Source organism: Hydra viridissima, unplaced genomic scaffold, assembly GCF_058129835.1.
Source record: "Hydra viridissima isolate aposymbiotic clone 2 unplaced genomic scaffold, HvirCarnegie_v1 scaffold_8, whole genome shotgun sequence".
Taxonomy (NCBI): Eukaryota; Metazoa; Cnidaria; class Hydrozoa; order Anthoathecata; family Hydridae; genus Hydra; species Hydra viridissima.
This window is the reverse complement of record NW_028324307.1, coordinates 8,627,028-8,653,850: the sequence shown is the minus strand read 5'-3', so window position 1 is coordinate 8,653,850 and position 26,823 is coordinate 8,627,028. Positions and strand designations below refer to the sequence as shown.

The following is a 26,823-nucleotide window of genomic DNA, read 5'->3' as shown; positions in this document are numbered from 1 at the left end:
AACATCCCCCGTAAAAACTTGCGAGCTTTAATTTTGAAAAAGCAAGACAATTAAATAAAACAAATAAAAGAAAGGTTTATTAAATATACCTAGAAAAGATTTAAAAAGTGTTGCAATAGTTCAATATATATAATAGACATATTAGAAAGAAAAGATTGGAGGTGGCTAATGGTGCTTTTGTTATGGCTTAACTCCAATCGGAGAGTAATCGGCTGGTATACTGGTTATCAATGTCGGATTACTGTCTAAAATGCGGTGACTTTATTATTATTATAAACGGGAGTTTATTAGGTAATATTGATAATGGCTAAATGATATTTGTATAAAATATTACTTGTATAAACTAATTTTGAAACAAAAGTTAAAAATAACATTAGTTTTGATTAAACAAGAAGCGATACAAGTCGCTTTAAAACTTCACTCGTTAATTTCAACTAAGTTATGTCGATTGCTGATGAAAATGCTCTTGGTATACGCGAACTTCTTGGAGCTGTGGAATTAGATTCGAGTGGCTTTATTGATGAAGTTGAACTTGCTGCGGTGGTTGATTTAAATTCTTTTGAGCTTAAGCAGATCTTTGCAAAACTGGACACTGATAAAGATGGAAAGATATCAATCACTGACTTTATGGAAAATTATAAGCTTTTCCAATCGTTTGCCGATGCTAAAGAAACGACAATACAAGCCAACCAGTTAAACAATAACATTCAAGTAAGTAGTAATACACCTCTTGAAAACAGTGAATTTCTATCTAAAGATTCCAACGATAGTGGATTTATTTCCGCTGATGCTGCATTAAAGGCAATGAAAAATAAACCTTTGAGGCTGGATTTAAAGACAAAAGCAACGAAACAACTTGGGTGAGAGCTTTAAAATTTTTTATAATTATTATGATCTTTAAAAAGAAACTATTTCGACTTCACAAGTTTTAGAAAATCATGGGAATTTTCTTATTTAGATATAAAAGGCAGTTGCTCTGTCTGTTGCCATAAAATTATGCCATCCAAGAGCTTTATTATAAAAACAACCTGGTTTAAACTCTAAACGTTTTAGGAGTTTTATTATTTAAACAACCTGGTTTGAATTTTAAGGTTTAAAAGAAAATTAAAGTCTAAATCAATTTTCAATACGTATTTAGTGTTTGTATTTGAGATAGGGGAAAGTAGAGTTCTTTGAAAAAAAAAAAAACGAAAATAGTTAAAATATAGGAAGCAATCATTGAGTTGTTTTTCAATACAATTTTTAAAAACGTACTTAGCAAGTAAATTGAATTAGAAAGTTGAATCAACGTTTTGGTGTAGAATAATATTAATACATTTTTAGATGTTTCAACTCATTTTGACATTCTACATTTTTTAAACATAAATAAGATTGCTTTATAATGCAACGATAGTGTTGCAGTTTTTAACAAATTTACTCTAGATAAAAAGAATAAGATCATCTAATAAATATTTTCAAAAAAAAAAGGTCTTTTTAGGTAATAATGAACCAAAATTTAATGCAACAATATTTTATACCTCTTACTCGTGCTTCTAATATCAGCCACGACCATAGGCGCCGAGTCCACGGGGGCAACATGGGCAGTACCACCCCCCCCCCCCCCCAGAAATTTATACTAATAATATATTATCACGGATTATTACGGGGACAAATAGATACTCTAGCCCTCATGATAATCCGTGATAATATATTATTAGTATAAATTTCCGGGGGGACACTGCCCCTATTGCCCCCGTGGGCTCGACGCCAATGGCTACGACCAGTCAATGATCAACAAGCTACTCTGACAATATCATTTCACAATGACACCTTCAAGGCTTATGATTGATTGTTTAATAAACAAATGTTGGCTATTAATTTAATTTATGATAAAATATTCAAAAGCTATGATTACTTTTTTCAACGATAACCTTATTTTATCAAGGAAAAAGTAAGGAGGGAGATTTTCAAAAATAAAAAAACAATATTTTTTATTAACAGAATGGTACAAAGCTGAATTGTTTTGTCAATTTTATTCATTTTTACCATTGTAAACTATATTAACTTCCTTTTTTTGTATCTTAAAATTTGTCTCAAATCTTCATGATCAGTAAGTTTGCTATGATGAAAGAAGATATTTTTAGATGGTACTAATACATCGGCACAAACTAGGACTGAGTATCTTTTAAGTTGGCTAAAATTTTTTTTTAGTTTTAAACTTTATATTAAAAATCTATTTTCAGAACTCTTGTTAAACTTGAGAAAAATTATTGGATAGCTTGTTAAAAATTTATTTTTAGATATTAGACCAGGGAAAATGTTTTTTCGATAAATTTCGAGTAATTTTTTTTAAAACTTGACTAAATAATTAATAATAAAACGTTACTAAAAATGTTAAAAAATTTTTTCTCGATTAGCTAAAATAAATTAGTGTAATTAAATTTAAAAAGCAACATCACTGGTAGACGATTTTTCACAAATATTCACAAAAGGGACGAATAAGGATAAAAAAAATCTTAAATGATCGTCAGTTATTCAATAAAAAAAAAATCGAATCGTTATATCGATAAGCACATAAACAAAAAGTGCTTTTTTATTAAAAAATTCCTTTAAAATGATTTTAAATGCTCTTTTATCCAAAAGCCTGTTGATATATATTAGAAGAACTCAAATATTATTTTATCCTTCCTAAAAGATTTTAAGTTTTCAACAAAAAAATTAGAACCTTTAACAAACTGAGTATTTAACATTTTAAAAATAGTAAAAATAACTCGTTTGCGCCATTTTTTTTAACCGGAAGAATTGCGCTCGTTAATGGGTTAAAAGTCAATCTTGAGAAATTTTTAGATTGTTAGTTATTTACGGAAAAACCAAACACCAATAGTTAGCCTATACAATTTTTCGGATATGAAGGGTAGAGGGGAGGGAAGTGGGAAAAGGAAAGCGGAGAAAAGAAAGAACTTAAATTTTACAAGTAATTGTTTAGAAAAACCAAATTCTCATTCTGAATACACAACTTAGTTTTTGATTTATCATTTGGATACAAATTTAAAAATTTGAAACTATGATAATGATAATTTGAAACCATGAAACGTGTATCACGTAATATTTTTAAAATATTTAATTGGTTTCAATTAAACCTAATAAATAATTAAAATTTAAGCTCACAAAACAAGTACAACAAATACGCTCAAAAAAATAGTAAGGTTATGAGTAAATAAAATTTCGCACAGGAAAGTAAAAAAATATAGAACACGGTATCTTCGCAGTTCAACTTTTTTTTTTTCTGCTATAGAGAGATTGAGTAGAGAACTGCAGTGTGTTCATAAATCCCAATAGCAGTTGGTAAAAATAAGTTCCAATAAAATTGCTAATTAAATGGTTCAATCGAAAAGAATCTATTTAAGTAATTTTTGAAATATAAAAAACTTTTTCAGCAAAAAATAAAAAAATAAAAAAAATACGGTATTTGTATAAAACTGTCGTTTGCTACCAAGGGCCAATGCTATAAACATAAAAAACGAAGTTTTTCCGTAAAACACGAAGTTTTTACCGTAAAAAGCGAAGAAAAAAAAAGTCTATTGCTATAAACATTCAAAAAAATTCCGTTTTTAAGATAAAAACTTCGCTATTAAATCCAATGCTATAAACGAACCAGGGAATCGCCTTTTTCAGATAAAAAAATGCGTTTTTTAGAAAAAAAACTTCAGATAAATTTTTGATCTCAATTTTAGATATTTTCTTCGTGATTTTTAGCGGCTATTCTTGGAACAACGTTACGCTTAAGTAGGGAGTTTTGTCACGTGACATTTTATCGCGGAAAAAAATATATCGAACGTTTTTGAAAAACTTCGTCCAAAAAACGCAACAAATGATTTTATGTAGGTGTCGAAGAATGAAAACCCACCCATGAAAATAAATAGTATATATGTATATACAGATGTTATTTTTTTTAGAAAAGGTTGCACTACAATAATATTTTTGGGGACATCGTTTTGCTTTAGAATTGATAAAGTTATTTAACTTTAAATGTTTCAGTTTTGTTTATATACAAGTAAATTAAGCTAATTCTTTCGTCCCCACATAAAAATAGATTCTGCAACTATTTATCTATTATGTCAATCAGTTTTTTTGTTTGTTTTTGGCAGTCTAATAGGGTGCGTTTTTTGTTTTCTAAGTGGAAATTTTATAAATTTCCCCCGTCTTTAGATATTTTATTGTTAACGCAACTTTTTACGCAAGAAAAAAAAAAGATAAATAAGATTTCTTTTTTTGGTGCCAAAAGTGTAACGAGAAACTTTAATGAAATTTTCATAAAATGTATATGAATTGAAAACATTAAAACACGAAAATCTTTGGAACTAAATAAGCTACAGAAGTGGTTGAAACCATTTTGAAAACAAAATATATTAGGAAGTCCAATGCATTTTAAATAAAAAAGATTTATATCGGCTATAAAAATTGCCTAAGCTCCCTACTTCAAGATCATTGAACATTCTTTGTTTGTGTTTTTATGTAGATATTTTATAGATTAAACTGAAAAGGATTTCGGTAACTCCATAATAAACTAATTACTTAAAATCTGCATTTAATTGATTATGCAGTTCCTTGCTGTGTTTCGTTAACAATGCATGCATGAACTTAACATTCCATGCTTATTTATGTAGGTTTTGGAAAGTTATTTTGGTTAAACAAATTTTTCATAGTGTTTGGCTAAAGAAAAGTATAAATAGTCGACAAATATGCCATATAATACACAAATACACAACAAAATAAAATATGCCATAATACACAAATACACAACAACAACAAAAATGCTGTCTAAAGAACTTAAAATGTTACTAGCAATAAAGATCAAAGAAAACAAAGAGGTTCTTCTGGGGAAGTTTAGTATGTTTTAATTAGCAAACTATTTTAATAAAAATATATATAATTACATGTATATATATATATATATATATATATATATATATATATATATATATATATATATATATATATATATATATATATACATACATATATATATATATATATATATATATATATATATATATATATATATATATATATATATATATATATATATATATATATATATATATATATATATATATATATATATACTTACAATAGTTTTATTAACTTAATGCACTAACATTGAAAATAGCTTCTCCTACACTGTGTATAACATGACAGTCTCAGAGAACATGAAAAAAAACATTTGTGCCAATAAAATGAAGAAATGCCATTATCTGGAAACGTACTGAAATGCTTTTATTTCGCTTAGTATAATGTTGCAAATCATCTTTGAGCCTAGTTTCTAAAAATCTAATAAAGCTCTTGGGACTCGATACTGCTCTCGAAAAAACGTTGTCAGAAACATCTTCGTTAAAAAAGCGGCCATTAAACTAAAATAAAATTGAAAAACAAAACAAATATATAATTTCTGAGCCTATTTAGTATGATTTCTGACTTTGTTCGATAAAAAATCATTAAAAAAACAACAAAATTTAGTAATTTTAAGTAATGTTTTAAACACCACCTCTCGAGGCAATCGGTGGCGAAGATCATTTTCTGCAACTTCGAAATATAAGTCTTCATCCGAAAAAATTAAATCCATGTTCCTATTTTAATTTTACACAGTTTCTTTAAACACCAAATACTAGAATGTAAAAATATTTATAAAAATAGAATAGACAGCACAGCCTACTTAATAACAAATAAAGTTTATTAAGTAGGCCTACTAAATAAAAATTAAAATAAAAATTGCTATCATTGACGTATTACGGATAAAAAAAAGTCCGTGAATTTTAGTGACGTATACGTTTTATGCTTAAAGCAATGGCCGAAAAAAATACAAACAGCGATAATTCTTCGAGTTTACGCATTATTTTTACGAAAAAGTAATTTACTTAAAAAATTGCGTTTTTACGAAAGATTTTTTTTCTCGAAAAAAACTTCGAAATGTTTATAGCATTGGCCCCAAAATTAGTTTTAATAAAGAGATGACGCAAAAAAAAAAAAAAAAAAAAAAAAGGAAAAAAACGTCATCACCTAAAAAGGTCACAAAACCCCCAGAAGAAGGAATTTTTTTCAAAACATATTTTACAAAAATGCAGAAAGTGAGCGGTAATCCAAAGATCACTTCACCAGGTGGATGGAAATTGAAAGGTTTTTTTAATTGTATTTTACGCATAAACTAACATAATTCTCTTTGAAATTATTCCTTTGAAAAACCTGTTGTGGCGCTTAGCTCAAAATTTTTCCTCTCGTATGTGTTTAGTGAAATAAAAGTTTTATATTTTTCAAAGCGAAGTTAAGGCATAGAATGTTACCAGTTGTGTATTAAAATTTGTTAGATTTATTAAACTTACAGCTGAAGTTTTACCAAGTACATGTCATTTAATTTTTTTAAAAGAATTGGAATTTATAAGAGCCAGTGTTGAAAGTGATTTTTAGGCAGTTATTTGGAAGATACATGAAATATACATTTTATGGTATCAATTAATGAAAAATGAATTATCAATCAGAGTTTGTTGAAGTAACATTTTCTGTCCCAAGAAATAGTTTTTTCCAATATTCACCTGATACTAATGGAAACGCGCACGTGGTTCCTGATAATAATTACGATTTTTCTCTGAATAATCACTCTGACTACGTAATACCAGAAAATCAGTTTCAGACCATGGAAAAAGAATCGTTTTATTCAAATTTTTTCAATTGCATAAAAACGCCAGTCACACACCAAACAAGAACGAGCTTTAGCAACGTTTATAGTAGATCTAACAAAGATCTTTTCCAGAAGAAATGCGAAGATCAAACATCTCGCACTATGTATGATTCATTAAAGCAAGAAGATTCTGCAATAAAAGTTAAAACGCTCGGTGTCAGCCCATGGCGACTGATCGTTCAAAATGATGATATAGTCACTAGTTCGCCCCTCTCCTTCAAAATGAAAAGCACTTTCCTACCCAAACCAAGAAGCGTATTACTTTCGCAAAAAGACAAGCCAACCTTTGAAGAGTTTTTGAGTAAGATACATACTAGGTGGGCATCTTACTTACCAGGGTAAGTTTCCTTTTAGAGTAATTTAATATAATTATATTAATGTACTCTAAAAAGTATACATATATATATATATATATATATATATATATATATATATATATATATATATATATATATATATATATATATATATATATATACATACATCACATCAACAAAAATAACAATTTTTCGAAAGAAAAAAAAAAAATGTATTAAGGATTGTATTTGTTATTACAAATAGTTGGCTATTATTGTGTTATGTATTTATGATATTCTCATGAATATCACAAGTATCCACGAATATCATAAACATATAACGCAATAATATTCAACTTATTTGTATTTGGATTACAAACAGGTAACTACTTAAGTAGTAAATGAGAAAGGACTTATATTGCGCTTTTATATAAAATGTTTTGCAAATGTTCGTATACCGTTAATCTACGTCAATTAAAAGTTTTTACATCATGAGATGTACAACAGCAGAAGTAACAATGAATTGAGGATAGCAAAAGGATCTTTAGATACTAAAGTGTGAGTGTGGGAAATATGTTGGTTGTGCAAATTTCTGATGGTTAAATAGAGTTATTTCTGTTGGTTTAGAAGAGTTTAAAATACTTCTTAATATGATTCCGATTAAAAGCGAGGCTAATCACTGCGAAACGTCGAGAATTTCTGTGCTGTTTAACAGCGTAATTTTTTCGTAACTTTGTTTTGTATTGATTCACGTTATATAAATAACACTGAATAAAAGAAGTTTAAATTTCTTTTTAAAATTTTCTAAATTAGGCTTTTTGTTCTTGAAACATTTGTATTTCTTCATCGCTGTGTTAGAGGAAACTCCGACTGGTGGTTTGTACAACTTTAAGTTAAAATAAAAAAAAAAAACACTGCAAATAGCATGCTAAGCAAAACTATTTAAATATTAACTGAGTCGATTGAGTTTTCATAAATAACTTACCTTAAGATCTGTTTTACATGCTCTGATTTAGGATAAAGATAGTTAAAACGTTGAGCTGTGTGGTTGAGTGTGCAATTTATTTGAATTAATCACATCAATGACTTTCAATGGCTTAAAAATGAAAAAGAAAAAAAGAAAAGTTTTCTTTTAGAAGTATTTACATAATGCTTCTTTAAAATAATGCCTAAGAAGAGTAAACATGTGGAATTAGCAGGGTATTAAATATATTCTAAATTTATGTACTGTATTTATAAACATGCATAAATATGTAAGTTATAATTCAAGTCAGCTACTATTATACATTTGCTTAAGCATTTTATTGCTTGAGTTGGATGATTAAATGACTTAAGTTTGCATAAAATAGAAAGTTTCCTTTTTCCAGATTAGGAAGTGTAGTGAAGTGTAGAAAAAACCTGCATCATAACTTTTTATATAATTGTTTGAAAGCATCAAGATAATTTTATGATACCCAAGAAAAACTTGATTTAAAGATGATTTCTTTTTAAATATAATTTAGTGAAGCAGAAGTTATTATAAAATATTAACTAAGCTATGCTATTCAACTAAGCTTTATCATAAATAATCTCTTACTTTAGACAGGAATATCTGGATGATTTATATGAAATAGCCCGATCCCGAGATGATCCATTACTTCTTGATTCTTTGGAAAATTTTCTTGCTGCAACAGTAGATAATTTATTACGAAAGCAAGCAGAAAATGAGCATTTAGAACTTTCTCTTAAACGGTAAAATTTTAAAGTATAAATTCTTATATTGCAATTAACCCATTAAGTGTGTAAAGAGGTTAAGTTGTCATACCATAATTTTATTTTGAGGAAATTAAGTAAATTTAAAAAGAAAATTAGCCTAAGTTTTTTTCAATATTGCAGCAATAAGTACAATACAAACCACTGACGTTATTCAAAGAAGTATTTGCATTTAGTAAATAAAGAAAAAAAAAAAGAAAGAAAAAAATCCTTTAAATTACCAAAAGTTAAAATATACCAAATAAAACTTTCTGAGCATAAAACCTCATAAGTCATAAAAAAATTTTAAATATCTGAATGTTGGGAGTTATGCAGATTTGATAACTTTTATTGAATTGGGAAAGTAATGTAGTGCAAACAAATGAAACTAATAAATTTAGTTTTAATTTAGAGCAACATTAAAGAGCAATGAAATTAGTTCACAGCTGGAACATGAAATGGACCAGCAAGTTCAAATGTTGGAAGAGAAAATTCGCCAAGAAGAGCAGCAAAAACTTGATATCCAAAAACAAGAAGCTCATCAGCAATTACTAAATGCACAAAAAGAACTGGCTGATATGGAGAATAAAGTTAAATATGTATGACATGAAGTTAATATACAAATAATTTATTTTAAAAATTTAATCTAAATAAAAGTTTTAACTAAAAATCTTTAAATAAATAAACAATTTTATTTTTAATACAATAATTTATAAAATTGTTCTGGTTATAATTGAATTTGACCCTCAGCAATTTTGTTTTAACTTTATCATGCTATATATTTGTGAACCCTCTATTGTAGCTAGAGAAACGAGTCGAGGAAAAAGCAGTTGAAATAATGATTCCTAACCAAATTCTAGAAGAAATGCAGTTGAAAGAGAAGGTTAGTTCTTATATTAAAAAATATCTAGTAAATTAATTGATGCAAATACTCAAATGATTGTATTTTGAATTATTGATATTTAAAATATTAATGGAAATATCAAAGTAAATGTTATGAAAAAATTTTACAGGAAAATCAAAACCTTCGTCTTCGATTGCTTGAGTTTCAAACACAAATGGCTCTCATGAGGACTGAAGTTGCAAAACTGAAGTATGAATATGATGAACAATCAGATCGTCTTCAAAAGGAGCGTATAACAGTTTTAGACTGTGTTCAAGAGCAAGAAAACCTCACGCGACAGCTACACTTGTTACATGAAGCAAATAAAAAGTTGCATGATACTAATGATGATCTTCGCTCTGCACTAGAGGTAACAATTTGTTTTTTAATTGTTGTTTTGTTTTTATAAAGGGTTATAAATAGTTTCTTCAATATATATATATATATATATATATATATATATATATATATATATATATATATTCATATTCATATTTATTTTAGGTTAAGCGTACTAACAGTAGTTTTACTACTTCTCCAGTAAAACGAGCTACAAGCTTGGTTTTAGCAAAGTATAAGCAGCCAAATTTGCACAGTTCATTTCGAAGTGATCCTGGACCAGGGTTTGACAACGTGCTGAATGACTTTGATGACACAGATATTGAAGATATGTCAGGGCAATCAATTATACCTTTTGATGAAGAAGTCATTAGCAAAACCTCTCTCATGGCAGAATTAATGGAGGCTGATGATCAAGTTGTAAGTCTTTGTGCCCTACCTATTTGAAGAAATTTGGATTTTATTTGGATAAAATTTAGATACAAAAAATAAAGTTTTTTGAAAGTAAAATGTTGAAATAAACAGAATGATTATGAAATGTTCATGATTTTTAATACTAATTATCACTGAAGCATTCATGAGTTTTTTGCACAATAAAATTATGTTAAAAACACTTTTCAGCATAATGACTCAATGTATGTTGGGCGGAAACCTGTTCGAATGCTCAGTTTAAACAATTCTGCTTCATCCACTCCACAAAAGCATGTTGATCGAGAGCGGTTTGTACATCAGCTGAAAGTTTTGTGTGAAACAAACCAAAGGCTTGGTGAAAGTAATGATGAATTAAGAGAAGCATTAGGAGTAAGGGGGATTTATCATTTTCTTTTTTTTTTTTCTCTTTTCTATAAATTATCAAAATTAACTTTTTAAATTATTTTGTTTGAGAATTAAAAGTTTTTACTGGAGCATTTTTTTTTTTTTATAGCTGTTATCCGAACAGCTTCGCCCACCAACATCATCAAGAAAATCACCCTCTGGTTGCCAATCTGCCCCAGTGACCCCTTTACGAAGAAACAATAACTACATTAAGAGTGATCCTTGCACTTCCAGCTCTCCGCGAAAAACCTTAACAAATAGTGGTTTTCAATCTGTAATATTGTTTAATTTTAATTCAATAAAAAAGCTTTCACTTTTTTAAAATTACTAATTTAAGTATAAATAAAATAAATTTGGTAAGCTCCTTCAGCGGAACTTGTCAAGTTTTTTTTTTTTTTTTTGCTAATTCAGTAATAAAAGCTTTTAACATCTAGAAAGGAAATAACTACATAAATAAAAAATCTTAAAAGATCCTTAAAATACAATATTTTATGGAGAGAATTTTAAAAATGTATTCTGTTTAAATACAATTAGGCATAATGAATAATAATAAATAACTAAGTTATAAAACCTAAAAAATAAATGTCATTTTTAGTCTGCGCAATTACCATACAATGATTTATTGGAGACTGTAAAAAAGGAAGAAGAAAATGTTAAAAATCCTACCACAGCTTACAGTTCTTTGGTGGATTCAACTCTATTTAACACAGACAGTGTTGCTGATTCTTCAGTTTTTCTCAGAGAAAGTCTTACAAGTAGTTTGAATACTGCAAATAACAGTTTAACCTGTGAGAGCAATACCAGCTCCACAGTTTCAAGTGATGATACTACACGCATAGAAGCAACTATTTATGATGAAGAATCTACTGTTTTAAATGCTTGCTGCTGTGGTAAAATAACTTTTATAAATGATGAAAATAGGCTCTGCAAGAACGCTACACTCACAGACACTGATAAGGGCATTTCTGAGACCTTTTTATCAAGTGATCAGAGTTTATTTTTATATGATAACAGTTACATTGAGAATAATCAAACTGATCTGAGCAGCCTCTGTGTTTGTTTCCCACCTACTAAAACTGATATATGTACTCAAGTAGATAATAATCTTAGTTTGTGTGTTAATTCCAGAAAACATGAAGTGTCAATACAGTGTGAAATTGGGCATGGCCCTAATGTTACTCAGTTGGGTGAAAGTGGTGAAAGAAATTTTCAGGTAAAAGAAACAAACGGAAGTCATCATCTAATTACCAAAACAACCACAGATTATTTGCTCAAAAAAATTGACAAGGACTTTGTTGAGGAGATAGATGAATTAAGCCTTGATAAATCAGATTTTAGCTCAGATTATATTTATGAAAGATATAGCATTACTGAAGTTTGTCCTGAAATTTGTGAGAAATGTAATACCAAAAAACACCACTATTTAGGGATACTTGGATGTATGTGCACTAGTGACTCTTTGTTAAATGGTATTAACCATTCAATTAATCAAGTGCCTGAGTCAACAATTCTTACTGATTCAGATGATAGCAACAACTATAGTGATCAGGAAACTGGGATTGATATGAGCATGATAAAACGTTTCAAGCCAGTTGGAGGAGAGAGTAATGAGGTTTTTAAATAAGACATTCACTTATTTTAAATTTTTAACTCAGTATAACTTGCATGCTTTAAACATTTAAAGTTTGATGATATTTAAATACACTTAATAATTTTGTAATGTATATATATGTATATGAATAAATAGTTAAAATAATCTTGGACATTCTCAGGACGCCACTTATGAAACTACTAATGAGCGTACTACTACAGTTAACTTCTCTTGGTCGATAGGTTCTCGATCGACATTTTTATTGAAAAAAAATGACATGGAGGTAAACAGCATTACGCATAGTGAAGTACTTTTATTTTTAGTCTTCTTATGGAAGAAAAGTAATGATGTTTTTTTTTTTAGTTAAGCATGTACTCACAGCGTCAAGTTGATGAAGATGCTGATGAATATGATATGCCAGATGAAGAGCTTGCTCGTCTAGTCAATCAAACAAATGATGATGATGATGATTTTTCTCCTAGTACCAGTGAAGAACTAATTACTGTTGAGGAAAAGATTTTAGTGTCAGCTGAAGCTATTAATCAAAGAAATCATGTGGTTACTACAGCTAAACGCGGGTTTGGTGTTGGTGCAGATACTTCAGGAGAATCAATATCTGCTAAGGATGTGGACACAAGAGTTCCAGAGAAAATGTATAAATTAGTTTTGGTAGGAAATGCGGCTGTTGGAAAATCCAGTTTTATTATTCGTTTATGCAAGAATAAATTTTATTCTGCTTTGAACTCCACTCTTGGTAATTTTTAAAAATGATTTGTATTGCGTTTAATAGCCTATGTTTATATGAACTGATTCAATATGTATTTTTAAAAAGTTAAAAAATAACCTTCATGCAGTTTAATATTCTAATTACCTGATTACTTCAAGGTGTTGACTTTCAAATAAAAACAATCCAATTAAACGGAATAACAGTTGCTCTTCAACTCTGGGACACGGCTGGTCAAGAAAGATTCCGAAGTATAGCAAAAAGTTACTTTCGGAAAGTTGATGGTGTCATTCTGATGTATGATGTAACATGTGAAAGTTCTTTTATGGATGTTCGGGATTGGCTTCAGTCTATCGAAGAAGGATCTTCGAAGAAAGTAAGTTGATCTTTCAAATTTCATTAACTGAATGTTTCTTTTTTACGTAAGTTAACGTTTGCATTAGAAATGTGTTTCGTTTTTTTCTCCAGGTTCCCATTATCATTTGTGGCAACAAAACAGACCTTCGGCAAGATGCGCGTCGGAAAGGTATGCCGGTTGTTAGTCCAGAGGAAGGTCAAAGATTATCAAATGATGTGGGAGCTCTTTTTATTGAAACAAGTGCCAAAGACGGAACAAACATCATAAATGCTTGCCTAGAATTAGCGAAGTAAGTGTTAATTGATGAAATAGATTTAATTTCTTATCTTACTCTAAACAACAAGCTTCAATTTCTTTCAACATTCTGATGTTTTTTTGTTTTACTTTTAGACAGCTGCTTAAAAATGATGAAAGGCAGTTGTCTACCACAGGTATGCAATTAAATAAACAGGCAAGTCAAACTCCGAAAAAAAGCAGTTGTTGTCGTTGATGCTCCTGAGAATGTTGACATTTATTGTACTTTACCCAGTTTTCGTTAACTTAACCGCGCAAAAGCAAATAATTTTATAAATCACTATTGGCTGACAAACAGGAAGTTGTCAATCAAGATTTCTTATTTTCTTTTTCTATAAAACTGTAAATATTATTTTATTTCTAATTAATCTTTTTTTTAAAAAACTAATAACACGATAAAAGTATTTTAAAACAATTTTCAAATCTACTTTTTTTCAACAGATGGTGAGGTGTTGCTATAAGCGTGTCGCATAAGTTTTTATGAATTACAGTAGTCCATTCCAAATAAGTTTATTTACTAAGTGTATGGTTTCTAATGTGTAAAGAGATTCGGATGCAAATTAACATTCAGATAGTAAAGTGGCAGATATGAATAATTCCAGACTAAAATATCAGTATCTTGAGGTCGCTCGAGATTTTTCCGCAATTACGAAGCCAAACTAAAACTTAAAGTTTTATTTTTTTTTTTAAGAGTTTTTTTTTTAACATAGCAACTGCTTTAATAGTTGTACAAAGATCTTCAGAGATGTCTTGCATAATTGATATTCCATTACAAATCTCTGTATTACAAATATTTCCTCACCCTGTAATAATAAATAACCCGTTGTAGGTGAATTACCTACAACCATCCCAACAGTTAATATAATTGAGACTGCTGCCATGACTGAAAAAATTTCAATTATTACATTCGGTATCCTGCCCATGCCTACTATTTCCCTATAAACAAAGACGCTGATACTGACCAAGATTTAAGCTCCTTTGTGAAGGCTGATAAAACATTTGTGCTGGAGCTATTTGAGTTGTCACGCTTACCAAAACGGTCAGCTCTAATCGATTAAAAAACATTTTGCAAAGCACTGCTACCTGTAACTAGAAGATAGTATGGAAGCACTGAAACCACTTCAAATAAAACACCACAAATCGCACACCTGAAATTGGTGTGAAAGTGTGAAAATCAGCAGCGAAATAAAAAAAAAAAAGCTTTTTGAACAATCTTAAGGAAAAGCTGCAGACAAAATGTATTACGCTTTGTTGACAGCACATATAGATATTGTAGGAAAATAAATGTAATGGAGAAGTACTTCCCTTACTTGGTAATACGAGGCTTGTTCTGCACATGGTGTCTTCAGTTGTGTTACCATTGAAAACGCTGTTTTGCGTCCCTTTTTTCTTAATATTTTTTTTATTAAATGTAAAGATTGGAAAGAGCCCAAATTTAACAACTCTTGTTTAGTTCAGTTAATTTTTTCAATTGAAGCTTTAAGAGGTTTTTTTGAACTTTTTAGAATCTATTCTTAAAAGTCTAAGATCCACTTCGTTTCAATCTCAGAATATAGCATCTTACGCAATCATGATAGCATCTTACACAATCATGATAAGTGGTTTTCACTAAAACATTCAACCCAATAAAAAGGTGTCTAATCGACTTAATGGTTCTATCACATTTTATTATTATATAAGGTTATATATATATATAATTTTATAGATTTTTTAGGTTATTATTATTATATTTTATTATTATATTACTTTTACGAAATCTGATTTGTATAATTATGTGTCCATGAAACTTTGTAAATATTGCTTAATATTTACAAAGTTTCATCAAATAAACTTTATCATTTGAATCGTCTGTTATCGTACAATGAATACACTATTCGTTAAGTCGAAATAAAAATAAAAGGCAAAACTTGTAAAGTTTCACAAACTTTATGAAGAGAAAAAATTCATTGTAATTTTTACGATGTGTGCGAATACTCTTTGTGGTAAAAGTAACTAAGTTTAAAAAAGCAGCTTACTGTTTTTAAAACCCTTTAAAGCATAATAAAATAATTGCAAAAAATATTTTTTCTAGCAATTGACCAACATCACCGAAATTGCTTCGAAAAATTAGGTTGTCAGGAAAGTCTTGTCGGTTTAACAGGGTAAACTTTAGCAGACTGTAGGGTGGTAACCGAATCATCAATCATCATAAAATACGAGTATTTTATGAAACTTTGATGGTCAATTAATACCTTCAGTTTACCCGAAATTTAATGAGTACTCAGTGTTCAATTAATATGCTATTAATTGAACACTGAATACTGAAGATATTAATTGACCATCGAACATTAATTGAATATTAACATTCGATGGTCAATTAATATCTTCAATCGACAGTTAGCAAGGATCACCATAATGCCAACCTAGCTGACCCAAGAACGCAACTTGTATGGGGTGATACACATTAAGGTACCCTGCAATTCAAATTTTGAAATCATTTTATTTTGTCCTCGGAAAATAACTTCATTTGAATGTTCAAATTGAGTGAGTTCTCATTCCACAGGTGATAGAATTTGCTAAGAGCAGGACTTAAGTGATTTCTTCACCTGCAGTGATTTAAAAATCACCGACGAAAAAGGAGATTCTGGTACAGTTCGGGCTGTTGCTCACTGCAATGATTTATCAAGTCTTGTGAATCTTGTTATTCAATCTGGAAATTTGCGAACACTGGACTCAATCAAATCTAGCCTCGAGTCTTTTCAGCAATCTGGCGGGGATGTTGCTAATGCGAAGCTGTTCGGCAATGTCATTCGAAAGCCAATCATCAGCGGGCCTGACAATGTTCTGATTTTGGAAATCATCCCACTGATGGAATTGTATCTCAACTTAGGAGTTGTCAATCATCTTTTCAAGATCCTTAAGACTGCTTAGACAGAAGTTGTTAAGTGGCTAGCTGCTCTCCACATTCAACTTAGCCCATATCATGGGGGCCAGTTCGACGGAAATAAATGTAAAAAGCTTCTTAAAAATGTTGGTGTGCTGCAGCAACTTGCTGATACAAATTTGGTTCCCAATATCTTTCACATAGTTGACGCATTCAAAAGTTTCAATTTAGGTGTCAAGGCTTGCTTTGGATTCATCCTACAACCGGACTTCGCTAAAAGAATTGAAAACTTCAAATGGTGTTATCTAATGATAACTGGTGCAAGCGTGACACCTAAAATTCATACCGTCTTCTACCACATCAAGGATTTCATCAGCCATAAAGGATCCCCCATTGGGCCCTGTAGTAAACAAACTGTTGAAATCGCTCATCAAGATTTTTATCAACATTGATCACGGTGTAAGCGAAACAATAATCATCCAGAGTACAAAGATTGTTGTGTAAAACTGATCTAAACAGTAAGCATCTTTAAAAAGCTGCTAATATGATTTGAGCTATTAGAGCTAAGGAGCAGAAAATTATAGCTTACGGTTAACAATGAACATTTTAACCAACTTTATCCTTAAATGCTGTTAATTTAAAAGTTATGAGTTTTGATATTATGATTTAAAATAGTATTGTAGAGTATTTGTACTAAAAGAGTATATTGAGATATTTATTAATAAATGTTTTGTGGAGAAAATATTAAATCTTATAAATTCTTAAATTGTAATCAGATGCTATTTAATAGTAATATAATGTAAAAAAAAGTGTTTTAATAGTTATTTTATCACTTAACTTTGAAAGTAAATCTTTTTAAGAAGGTTTCAAGAATCAATAATAATATGTTAACGAAGACGTATTTATTTATTTTTTTACCAACTGGTTGTTCTTTCAACCAGGTTTTACACTTTTTTTTAGGGTTTATTTGCACATTGGCAGTAGTTTGTGGCAGTAGGAAATGCTGAGATTTTCACGCCATGCATAAACCAAGTCAAACCACGTTTTAAATAGCAAACTAATACTTTGGTCTATAAAATGAAAACGGTACGTGTAGCAATTAAACAATTATAATAAAATATGTTGGTATTACATAGTAGAACACTCATGTAACCATAATTTTGAAAATAGTGACCGAATATCACAGTAATCGGTAACGTTTTGAGGTATATGTAGAATACAACAACTTTGTTTACTTTTATTTTCTACTGTTTTTTATTCAATTCTTTTACAACTTTTATACAGAAACAAAAAATTCTCGAGGGCGTAATTATGTACAAAAATAGCGTACAACTTGACTAAGTTATTAGTCAAGTCATAAAATGTAAATACGACAACTATAAAAATAGCGTATGACTTGACTCATAACTTACATCAATTAACTTTAATGACAAGAATTTTATAAACGTAATAATAAAGTTTCATAACGATCAGCTATTATCACATCACCCCAAGAACTAAAGTTCTTAAGTAACATAGTCATTTAAATATGTCGGCTTTGTCCTTTCTCTGGTTGATCGTCTGATCGCTGGTAATAAATTTTCGACGATTTCTCTGCCACCAGCTTCTTCCTCATCGTCAACAACTGTTTCTTCGGTTTCTTCCTCTTGTGCAGCAAAAATGTCTAAATCTTCAAAATCACTTTCATCGCTGTCGATCTTTTCACTGATAATAGTTTCTCTTGAAGCGTTTGAAACATTTGAGGCAGGAGCTATTCTCACATCTCGCACATGTCTTGGTACACCATCAATTTCAATATTTGTGTTTGTGAGTATGTCAGTTACAGTACCAATTTTCCAAACTGAAGTGCACTTTGCATCAGCAGGGCGAACGTAAACTTTTTCTCCAATTCCATAAGTTTCCATAACTCGTTGTGATCTTTCCTGAGTTTCAGTGTTTTTCTCCTCTTGAATTGGTAGACGCCAGACGTACATATTTTTCTGAGAAGCAGGTGCAGATTTCTCATTTGTTCCCACCGTTGGTGTTGCATTGTACCAAAATACCGCTAGTAACGGACATATTTGTGCCCTCGCAGCTGTTCGTTTTACTGTGCGGTGGTTACGCTCCACTATCCCATTCCCTGAAGGTCTATATGCACATCTATAATTCCTTTTTACACACCATTTTTCACATATGTTTGAAAATTCTTTGGATTTAAACACCGCTCCATTATCCATCAACAGTTCTTGCGGTGGGCCATGCTCCCTAAATACGGATTCCAATTGATTTACTACACTTTTGGTATCTTCGCACGGCAACTTTCTCCAAACTGCAAACCGACTTGGTCCACAGTCAATCATTGTTAAATATGGCGACCCTTTATAGTGAGTCACATCACAAGCAATTCTATACCATGTGTCTGGTACATCTAGCACTCCATTTTCCCATTTTACTGGTGCTGGATCAATTGAATTACATTGGCAACAATTGCGAACACATTCTTCAACGTCTTTTCTTAATACGTGCGGAAGTCTTCGTTGCACTGTAAACATTGTCCGATTAACGCCAAAATGATGCTTTGAGTGACAATTACGAATTTCTTCAGCAATACTTACCCCAGCTAGTTCTTTAGTATTTTTTTGTGAAAGTTCATTTATCCAAGTTTTTGGAACTCTTGTCAACACGTCAGCTTTGTTTTTGGAGGACGGAACCCATTTCAATGTGATGTTTATATTATATTCTTTTATTAAGTCTTGCAAAAGAGAAAGTCTTCTTTTAATAAGCATTTCTGATAATCCATTTGATCGAACCCTATGACTTTCAGTCAGCATACTTTTTAACCATCCATGAACTGTTACTGAATCAGTGAATACTGACAAATTCTTTATATGCCACTTAGCAGCTAGGTTTATCCCACGCACCACAGCATCTAATTCAGCAATATTAATATGCATGACATCATTTATACTTCGAAGCCAGGCTGCATCCTCAATTATTACGCCATTGTATTCTATAGCAACCACCATTGCCATGCTGCTTGCATCACACCACAATGTCGCTCCATTTTGAATTCCTTCAGCATTCCATTTTCCTCTCACAGAATCACTAACTTCCAATCGGCGCAATATTTCAATCAACCATGACTGAGCTTGATCTCCGATTAGATCATCCCAAGCATCTCCTTGACTATGTCGTTTTATAAAACTGCAGGCAATTCTGAGCCAACCTCCAACAGGATAGTGACCTAATAAGTGTCCACATATCGAAAAAAGTTTCCGTCGTGTTACTTTTTCAGTTTTGATATCTTGTGACTTTGGAATGGTGTTTCCTCGTTTCCAACAAAGCTCCTTTTTTTCATTTCTAAATAGTTGCAAACCCAATACTCGTGCAGTATCACATTGCTCTGGCTCTTTGGTTACCAATCCATAACGCGCCAAATGATTTACGATCTTTTCAACTGATGTTTTTTCCAAATTAACAATTATATCGTAATTGTAGTGTTCAGTTGCTTCACTAACATCTGCATCTAGATTCAACACGCTGCCTAAGATTGAAGACATTATTTTTGGAGCAGAATTTAACCCAAAACCAAGACGTGTAAGATAGTATTTTTCTTCTTTGTAGATTACCCTCTGATGCTCCCACAAACTCGGATCGATGTGTACTTGCATATAGGCGCATCTAAGATCAAGTGTTGCAAATTTGTCACCAAGAGTTCTCCATTTTCTAACTTTTTCATCACATGCATCACTTGTGGCATTATGCGAATTAACGTACTGATTCAATTCGCGAAAGTCCAGAACAGGTCGTACCTTTCCTTTGTTTTCCTGCTCAACAGCCATTAACGGGACAATCCCTTCTGTACTTTTTTCTTCTTTGTTGCATGGTTTCAACCAGCCATTTTTCACCCATAAGTCCATCTCATTATTAAATTGAGGTATCAACTGGGGTTTTACCTTGTACTGCGCGACAGAATTTCTCAGTTGTGGTTGACCTTGTTTCCATTTATATTTAGCAGTCCACTTTGCACCATCAAAGTAAGCATCAAAATCCTTGTCATTTATACCAACAATTTGTTTCTCTGTATAAATTGAAACAAAACCAAATTCAATTTTTCCATTGTACAAGTGCACTCCTCCACAGCGATTAATGACATCCATACCAATAATAGCATCAATACCGTTGACAACACTTTTTAGAATCATTACTAATGTTTTGAGCTTTTTTCCTTCAATGATTAATGTTACTGTAGCTTCTCCCTCCGTTTTCACAACTTCTCCATTAACAGCCAACACCATTATATCATGTCTTCTAATACGAACACCAGCTTTCCGAGCCATGTTGTTTGAGATAATAGTTCGGGTACATCCGCTGTCAACCAGTGCTTTCCCAGCAAAGTTGTTCACCTGCACAGTGCATATTGGAAGCGCCGTTAGTTGTTTAGGGAAACAGCTGGCGCTGGTGATTCCCCATTTGAGTTTCCCTGATGCAACAAACAAAATCTTGCAATGTGTCCAGATTTTCCACACCTGAAACATTTTATCCCATCACTGACAATTTGTTTCTTCGAAAAACAGATTCGAGCAACATGTCCAGACTTGCCACAGTTGTAGCAGATAACATCAGTAGCGGATGGTTTCTTAACATTTTTATGGAACTCAGAGATGGTTGTTGAAACATACTCTTCTTTTGTTTTTTCCGTCATGAGTACTCTTGCATGGTTCAATGCATCCTGTAAACTGATCCCAAATATTTTCACTTGTGCTCGTAGCTGCTTTGAAATTTCACCCGGCAATCCAGTTATGAACGCTCTTAGCAATAATTCTTCGCTTTCAATATCGGCCAAATTCATAAGTTGACGTAAACTGGTCAAATACACATCGACAGATTCACCGTCGTTCCATCTCCGATCTCTGAACTGCTCGTAAGCTTGGAAACCATCAACTGCAAATGCATCTAGTAGGGCTTTTTCAATGTCCATAGCGGAAGTTTTTTGGCTCTCCTCAAGTTGCTCATATAATGCGAACGCACTGCCTTCAAGAAACAACGGAATGATCAATGAAAGATCGCCCAACTTTTGCAGCTCTCCCACCAGCTTGATCTTTTTCAACCACACTACAACATCTCCAGATCCATCAAATTTTCCAATCATTTTTGCCATGGATGCCATACTGCCGAAATAGCTTGTAGAATACAACAACTTTGTTTACTTTTATTTTCTACTGTTTTTTATTCAATTCTTTTACAACTTTTATACAGAAACAAAAAATTCTCGAGGGCGTAATTATGTACAAAAATAGCGTACAACTTGACTAAGTTATTAGTCAAGTCATAAAATGTAAATACGACAACTATAAAAATAGCGTATGACTTGACTCATAACTTACATCAATTAACTTTAATGACAAGAATTTTATAAACGTAATAATAAAGTTTCATATCGATCAGCTATTATCACAGTATAAGTAGCAAAAAACTAACAAAATTTAAACTAAAGCTGCCATAAATCCGTTACCCGTGAACCAACCCAACTGAAATTCTAGCCAAAGTTTGGTATGGTTGTAGGCAACATTTGCATTAAATTTTTTCAAATTATATAGAGTGGTTCTCATTCTACAGGTGTTTTTATTGGCGCACTATCAAGTCAAAATTTCACTCAATTTGAACATTCAAATGAAGTTATTTTCCGAGGACAAAATAAAATGATTTCAAAATTTGAATTGCAGGGTACCTTAATGTGTATCACCCCATACAAGTTGCGTTCTTGGGTCAGCTAGGTTGGCATTATGGTGATCCGTGCTAACCGTGACTTCGTACCCGAAGTTTAATGAGTATTCGGTTTTCGCTTAAGTTCGAATAGCAAAATTAAGCGAACTTCACAAATTTTTTCGCTAAGAGAAGATAAAATAAGCTTGCTTTCGGTTTTTTTTTCAAAATAAATTTAAAAACATGTTTTCATAAATAAAATGCATTTTAAATATTTTAAAATGAAGGTTTGACGTGTTTATATTTATGAACTAATTTACTTCTGCTAAACGTTTTTTTTAAAAGCGGAAGCGAAAAAGTATTCAGTGCTTCTGATTTGCTTCCTCAAATATATAAATAGAGTAAACTAAAGTAAAAGTTAATGCTTTAGCTTGAAGTTCAATCATTTTTTAAAGAAATTTATATATATATATATATATATATATATATATATATATATATATATATATATATATATATATATATATATATATATATATATATATATATATATACACACATTTTTCTTTATCTTGTAGAGAATTTTTTACACTATATAAATATATAAAAGTTGAGAAAAAATGTTTTGAAAGTTTTTTGAAAAAATAAATTTTTATGGAAAAAAAAAGCTTAACTTTTAATAAAAATTACTTAAGATATTAGGAAAATCAAGCTAAATTAATAAAAAATAAAATGAAAACTTATGTTATTAGAAATGAATTATACAAATACAACTATTTATCAATAAAATTGGAGCTGTTTCATGGCATTTTTTCATGCAAAAAAACTCTCTACCAGTTTTCTATTTTCTAGGTTAAAAGAGTTGAAAACCCTTAAAGTTGTAGCTAGAAGCATCAGATTGATGCAGCATGTTTATTTGAGTGGGCGATGCCTCTTCCCAAATTCTGCAAGACTTTTTGCATCTCTTAATGTCTTTGTCTTGTCTCCATATTTTTCAATGTTAAACTTGCAGAGTTTCATATAAAGCTTCACTGAAGTCAATCTTGCGTTTCTTTAATTCATTGACTTTTTAGCATCGTTCTGCATCATTTTGCCTTAGTTTCTTGAGTACATCAGTTGTATTTAGATATTTGCCTTGTTCAGAAGTAATGCAACAAAAACTTGCAATTTTCTTGCGGTGAGTGCTTGCTATCATAAAAAGAACTATGTTCCAAATTTACAAACGTCTCCACAGTTATAGCCATTTAAAGATGCGTGCTCATCACCATAATCTTAATTTAGCCTTCATGGTTTTTTTTTTTTTTTAATATAAATAGCTTGTAAACATAAATAAAAAATATAAATCTTCGATAAAACGAAATGTAAATGAAAAAGCAGCAAAAATTTTTTTGAAATACTTACAAAATATATAATCGATTTGATTCTGTGGTCATCATTGGATTATAATTTGGTAGCTAAGGAAATTTTCTTTAAAGGAAGAAGAATTCGAAAATCTACAAAACAACAAGTTGGAGATGAAATAGCTGTTCAAAGTGAAATATCCACATTAACTAAGAAAAAATGTGTTTTAAAATGTTCATTAATTCGAACAAGACACCAGCTCGTTCGACTGCTTGGTGTTGATGATCCTCCTAGTAAAGACGAAATTTAATTTTTAAGTAAAAAACCAATTTTGACTCATGAAGAAGTCATTCAGAGATTGGTTAATTGTCAAACAATTACCAGCTCCAACACGACAAACAACACGAAGCCTCAACGGAGAAATTAAAAAGATAAATAACGACTTTGCAGATGCTACAGAGCGAATCAATAAATGGATGTTAAACAACTGTGTTGATAAATCAAGTAACAGAGAAAAACTACTCAGTCAAAAAAAAATATTCCCCTGTCTACGACGTTCTAGCATTTACACAGGCGAATGAGGTTAAAGGTGATACCATAAAGCAAAAAGAAAAGCTCAGAAAAGCTCAACAGCAACTAGAAGATAAATATATGGCTGATAAATCTGACTCGAAATGGAACAAAACTCATTGTTTTTCTGTTCTTTGTATTTCTTAACGCTTGTAAAAACCAGGTAAAAATTTTCAGCGGTTTGAATTTATGGTTTTAAAACTATCATTAAAAAGTTTCAAAATGGAGTTAAAAGCAGCGTCGTTTTTAACGGAAAAATGGAATATTCAAATGTGAATTAGAGTACTTTTCTTTGTCAAAAATAAAAATGAATACCATTTTTTTCCGTTTCAGACAAAGATCTTCCAGAATCTGCAAAAAAAAAAAAAAAAGGGGGGTGGGTGGGTGCGAAACCAGACAAGCGCCCAAAACTCGAAGTTAGAACAAAAAAGTAACACTCATTTGGAAGATAATACTAACAAATTAGGGTGGATAAGTAGTAATGTAACGTATAAACGGCTAACTAAGTCAACGAGCTGCTATGGTCAAAGGTTAATGTGATAAATAATTCAAATGAGAAATCTACCAAACTAAACAAGATCCATGGAAATAGCGAAAACCAATATTTAATGGCGATAAAAAGAAGATTAGAAAGCTTCATTCAACGTCTGCATTGATCAAGCTCCAGCAAATACAGAATTTAAATACATAACTACAGTTACGCCAATATCCATCAGGCGATGTGTTAAAAAAAAAAACACGAGAAAGAGGTTGTTGAAAACTCTCTAACGTCAAACTTACATTCAAAGAATGCCATGAGCTACATATCTCTGCGGGCAGTTGTCCAGTTGTCCTACGGAATGGAAATAAAAAGGCTGTGGTCAAAGCTTTACTTAATAATGGAAGTACCACGACTACCTGAACACTGATGTAGCAGCTGAATTGCTACTTCAAGGTAAAACGAAAAAAGTAACAATCAAAATGATAAATGGTCAGTTTAATTCCTTTGAAACGATGCCAGTTGAACTCCAAATTGAATAGTTGGATAGATGAACATGATAATACAAGCCTTCAAAGTTACTAAGATAACAGGAAACTTTAAAGCAGTTAGTTAGAAATATTTAAGAAATATTGAATTCCCAAGCGTCGGACCAACGCCAACAATTGAAACTATTATCGGCGTGGATTATGCTGAGTTACAATGTGCAGAAAAAGAACTAAAAACAAACCAGTTGCTCGACTCACTCCACTTGGATAGACATGCAAAGGCGATTTTGTTGGGTAACTATTAACAGACTTTATAAAACTAGCATCAAGCAACAAGGACATGGAAAATGTTAAGAATGTTATGGAAAACTGAAGGTGATGAAGATTTGCAAAGAGAAAATACAATAAGCTCAGATGACATTAAAGCACTAAATAATGCAGATTTCACTAAAAATGGAAAGCGGAAGATACGACCTCAAAATAGGCATTTGGATAACAATTATACAATGGCATTAAATCGTTTGGCACACAAGGGAAAGCGTCTTATGAAAAAAAAGCGTCCGCAGTTACATAAATTTTCTCTTGATATTGTTAATAATACAATTATTAACAATATCAAGAGAAAAGACACTTAGAAAAAATTGATAACAAGAATATATATTCGATAGTTGGTAACCACCACATATTCTCGATAAATCAACTGCTAAAGTTAGAATAACTTTTGATAGTTCTGCAAAATACAATGGTAAACCAATTAACTATGTTAATTGAAAAGGTCCTAAGCTTCAACTAGATCTCGTGATAGTTCTACAAAAATTTCAAAAATGCCCATTAGCTTTAAAAGCAGTTCTAGGATTAACCTATACAATGAGTTCAGTTGTTGACGAAAAAACAGGGATTCAATTATACAATACCTGTAGCATTCAGCTGGAATGATGGACGAGAGTGGGATGATAAAATCTTGAACAAACATGTTAATCAAGTGAAAACATGGTTTCAGGATTTAGAAGATCTTCCAATTATAAAAATTCCTAGGTACTTGCAAACAAAGCTAATTGTTAGAATTAAATCTATTTACATTTTTTACAGATGCATTTAGCGAAGTGCATGGAGCTGTTGCTTACCAACAATTTTTAAACGACATAAATTGACATGGAGACTCATATTGTCAAAAGCTAGATTAAATTCCTTGAGATATATCAGCATCTCAAAACTTTGAGTTACTTGGAGCTGTCTTTCGTTTAAAACTTGCGGAGAACTGAAGCTTTGAAAGTTGAGTTAAAAGATGTAATTTATTGTGTGGTTGCTTGAATGTTCTAAGGTAATCAGAAACCAAAGTCAAAAATTAAAACCGCTTGTTTCAAACCGTGTTGGATTAATTCAAAATCGAGCTAAAACCATTAAGGTACATACCAACAAACTAACTTGAAGAATAATAGTGAAAGATTGGGAATTAACAAAACATGATAGCATGGGCCGAGTTTCTTAAACTCTCTGGATGAATGAATGTCCACCATCTGATCGTGTTGAAATGAAAATGGGAGCATCTGGTGACATAAAGAAAAAGGCTGTATTGATAATTGCTATGTTTTCCACCCAAAACACAAACCAGCTGGTTAATATAAATAGATTTTCAAGTTGGAAAAAGTTATTC

General features: G+C 31.0%; 2 protein-coding genes and 1 long non-coding RNA gene across 14 annotated transcripts; 1 reads left to right on the top strand and 2 right to left on the bottom strand.

Annotated features, from left to right (window-relative positions):
- Positions 1-12: 12 nt before the first annotated feature.
- Positions 13-14,159, top strand: LOC145187196 (ras and EF-hand domain-containing protein-like). 11 transcript variants are annotated; one of them, XM_080063518.2, is made up of 14 exons: positions 13-860; positions 8,590-8,739; positions 9,152-9,338; positions 9,542-9,622; positions 9,753-9,992; positions 10,127-10,381; positions 10,583-10,762; positions 10,887-11,051; positions 11,373-12,389; positions 12,550-12,651; positions 12,732-13,122; positions 13,254-13,468; positions 13,561-13,739; positions 13,841-14,159. In XM_080063518.2, exons 1-14 carry the CDS (start codon positions 442-444, stop codon positions 13,938-13,940), a joined length of 3,681 nt encoding a protein of 1,226 aa, XP_079919644.2. In that variant the 5' UTR covers positions 13-441; the 3' UTR covers positions 13,941-14,159. The 11 variants fall into 11 exon arrangements, with proteins under 11 accessions (XP_079919644.2, XP_089952701.1, XP_089952705.1 ...); XM_080063516.2 differs by lacking the exon at positions 13-860 and adding an exon at positions 6,193-7,050; XM_080063519.2 differs by lacking the exon at positions 13-860 and adding an exon at positions 7,437-7,566.
- On the bottom strand, positions 5,139-8,722 carry LOC145187197 (uncharacterized). Of its 2 annotated transcripts, XR_016455169.1 has the most exons (4): positions 8,585-8,722; positions 7,994-8,104; positions 5,525-5,644; positions 5,139-5,390 (listed from the first exon to the last, which is right to left on the bottom strand). It is a non-coding gene; the product is annotated as an uncharacterized LOC145187197 (long non-coding RNA). The 2 variants fall into 2 exon arrangements; XR_013846836.2 differs by lacking the exons at positions 5,139-5,390; positions 5,525-5,644 and adding an exon at positions 7,824-7,894.
- Positions 14,160-18,112: 3,953 nt separating the features above from the next.
- Positions 18,113-20,926, bottom strand: LOC149884904 (uncharacterized). The gene has a single exon (XM_090094584.1). It carries the CDS (start codon positions 20,924-20,926, stop codon positions 18,113-18,115), a length of 2,814 nt encoding a protein of 937 aa, XP_089950710.1.
- Positions 20,927-26,823: the final 5,897 nt, after the last annotated feature.